Genomic DNA, 3,401 nt, shown 5'->3' with positions numbered 1-3,401 from the left:
TAAGAGGTCTCAGGATTGGCCTAGGGTTTTAAAAAACCCGGCCCAACCCAAACCTGTTTCACCCCTAGAGATTACCCAACCCCCAAATTGAACATGTCAATATTCACTCCATGGGTTTCGGCTCACGCCCACAATGAAAATGCACACCATCCTGAGCTTAAATCCCCACTGAAACTAGTGGGTTTTTTTTCTTCCATACTGCACTCAAACCGCCATTACATGCATAATCTGGAATCTAGAGTTCAAAAAAACAAGTTGTAGATAATTTCTCCTATTACTGATAGGAATTAGCGGTAGAGAAGCAGCAGAAGAAGAAAAAGAAGCCTTCTTACCGTCTGATGCTCGCAAGCCTTTTTTTATTATTTTGAGCGAGTTTCAAAATCGCCAGTAGGAGTTGTGAAATTTGATTACAAATGTATCGTCCTTCAATGGGTTTTGTTTCATAGCTTAATTTATTTCGAATTATAAAAAAGATGCTCTACAAATTATGTTCTCAAAGCAAATTTGAGGTCGGTCGATTTCCTAAGAGCATGAAATCAGCCCGGTGTAACTAACCGAAATTCCACTCCCAATCTATTCCCATGAATAAAAAATTGTTGGAATCAAGAATTGGTAGTGTTATCAATCAAACCAGAAATTACCTCATTCCCTTCCAATGTAGGATATTGTTTTCATTGGTTAAGAACCCTAACGATCCCAAACCTTTTGTACAAAGATAGTCTACAAAAAATATATCTAGAAATCATTAATAATAAAGTGGATCTTTGAGCATCATTGTGCTAACGTGGGTCATAGATTTCAGCTTGTTCTGACGTGCAAGCCGTTGCTTGATTCTAACGCGCACCTTATTTAGATAAGAGTTTTTATCAAAAAATAAAAAAAAAACTTAGATAAGAGTTGGGCTCACGTTCACGTACAAGAACGGTTCAAATTCGTTCAGATGAAATCTATCCAGTAAAACTCATAGAATAGATTCTATTTGAACGATTGTGAGCCGTTCTCGTACGTTCAAGCGGACGAAGTTCACATTGAGAGTCACAACAGGATTCAGATCCTCTACTGTCGAGCTGTCCGGCAGGACCGTGTTGCCCAGACACGGTACTGCACGCAATGACCGCCTTACCCCCACTCGGTCAAAGCGTTTGGACAGGGGTAAGATGGACATTGTGCACAACACCGTGTCTGAGCAGCACGGTCTTGTCAGGCAACTCAACAGTAGAGGATCCAAATTCGTCACAGCAGTGATTTCAACAAAACAGACAGGTTAATTGCCATTGGTCGTCATGGAACGGTTGGATGGGTCATGCAAAAATGAAAGGCATTTACTTTGCATCAAGATAGGTTTGGATGGAATTTTTATTTTATTTTTTAAAGTTTTGAAGGTTCTAAACTTGATTTTATAGTTTACTATATATCTCAAATGGACCCCATGTGCAGTATGTTAATATATAGTCCTCCTTTTTTTCGGAAAATAAATTAGATTATTGTTTCTGCAGCTCTTCTCCGGCAACTCCATCTGTTACTGCCTACAGGGAAGGAAGAAGAGATCTAATTCTAACAATCACAATGTCGCAGCAGCTTGAGTTCATAGTTTCGCCCCTCCTCTTCATCATTCCTTTCGTCTTTTTCTTCTACTTCTTAATCAGAAAGAACAAAATTTCATCTGGGTCTTCATCTCCTGCAAATATATCAAGAAAAGTTCCAACTGCTTACCCATTGATCGGTCACATCTTTGCTGCTCCCAAGAATCGAGACCTAATGATGCCATGGATAGCTGAGGTTCTCCAAAACTCCCCAAATGCAACCTTCACTTTCAAGCGTTTTAGCCGTCGAAACATCATAACTGCCAATCCCGCCATCGTCCAACACATCCTTAAGACGCAATTCTACAAATACCCCAAAGGCCCCTTCTTCCGCAACAATCTCCACGACTTACTTGGTTCTGGCATCTTCAACGCTGACGGCGATCGCTGGAAGTTTGAGAGACAGATCTCCAGCCCCGAATTCAACACCAAGTCGCTCCGCAAATTCGTCGGCACCGTCGTCGAGGCAGAGCTTTCCGAATGTCTCCTCCCTCTCCTCTGCACCGCCAACACCGAGAATTCTGTGCTCGATCTGCAAGACATCCTCCAAAGGTTTGCATTCGACAACATCTGCAAAATCGCTTTCGGGTTCGATCCCAAATCTCTCTCGCCATCTTTCCCACAGCCACAAGCCGAATTTGCCGTCGCGTTCGACGAAGCTGTAAAATTAATCACCGGGCGATTTCCTACCATGTTTCCAGCAGTGTGGAAGATGAAGCGAGCACTCAATATTCGATCAGAGAAACAATTAGGGTTGGCAGTCTCTCACATCCGTCAATTCGCTAGAAGCATCGTCAGAGAGAAGAGACGAGAGCTAGAAGAGAAATCTTCACTGGAAACAGTGGATCTCTTATCACGAATCTTGAATTCAGGTCAGTTGGATGAAGATTTAGCCACCGACATGGTTATCAGCTTTATCTTAGCCGGTCGGGACACCACATCGGCGGCCTTGACATGGTTTTTCTGGTTAGTATCGTGCAATTATCAAGTAGAAGAGGAGATAGTGAAGGAGATAAAAGAAATGAAAGATACGATGGATTACGATGGTGTGAAGGACATGGTTTACACTCACGCCTCACTCTGCGAGAGCATGAGATTGTATCCACCGGTACCACACGATGCCAAGGAGGCTGCCGAAGACGATGTTCTCCCGGACGGAACGATTGTGAAGAAAGGGATGAGAGTGACTTATCATCCTTACACGATGGGCAGGTTGGAGTCGTTGTGGGGCAAAGATTGGGCGGAGTTCCGGCCAGAGAGGTGGCTGGAGAGGGAGGAGAGTAGTGGAAAGTGGAGGTTCGTGGCGAGGGATCCATATACCTACACGGTGTTTCAAGCGGGACCGAGGATATGCTTAGGGAAGGAGATGGCGTTCTTGCAGATGCAGAGGATAGTTGCCGGAGTGATGCGACGGTATCGGGTGGGGCCGGCGGAGAAGGGGTTTGAACCTGTTTTCGTTTCATACTTGACTTCGAAGATGAAAGGAGGTTTTCCCGTAAGGATTGAGAGGAGGGAATAAGGTGTGAAGATTATAAATTACGTTTTTTTATGTAAAGTTTAACAAACCAATGGGTTGGAATGTAATTTTATTTTTTGTGGTAAAGTATGTGCAATGTTTTTTTTTTTTTTTTTTTGTATTTATTTATTGGTAGAGTTACTAGAGTATATGCAATGTTATCAGTTGTGAGTTTGTGACTGACTGTATGTCTGTATCCCAAGAATTCCAAAAAACAAAAAAGAAAATCCCAAGAAAACCCTTATTTCTACATGGGTCGTGCCAATAAATTTTTGGCTATAAATTATTTTTTTTCGCTGGGG

At 42.6% G+C, this 3,401-nt stretch overlaps 1 protein-coding gene across 1 annotated transcript; it reads left to right on the top strand.

Annotated features, from left to right (window-relative positions):
- The first annotated feature begins 1,535 nt into the window (after positions 1 to 1,535).
- On the top strand, positions 1,536 to 3,139 carry LOC122649455 (cytochrome P450 94A1-like). Its single transcript, XM_043842659.1, has one exon. The coding sequence runs from the start codon at positions 1,567 to 1,569 to the stop codon at positions 3,100 to 3,102; it is 1,536 nt and encodes a 511-aa protein (XP_043698594.1). The 5' UTR covers positions 1,536 to 1,566; the 3' UTR covers positions 3,103 to 3,139.
- Positions 3,140 to 3,401: the final 262 nt, after the last annotated feature.

This window comes from Telopea speciosissima, chromosome 1 (assembly GCF_018873765.1).
Source record: "Telopea speciosissima isolate NSW1024214 ecotype Mountain lineage chromosome 1, Tspe_v1, whole genome shotgun sequence".
NCBI classification, from domain to species: domain Eukaryota; kingdom Viridiplantae; phylum Streptophyta; class Magnoliopsida; order Proteales; family Proteaceae; genus Telopea; species Telopea speciosissima.
This window is presented reverse-complemented; position numbering and strand designations above follow the sequence as displayed.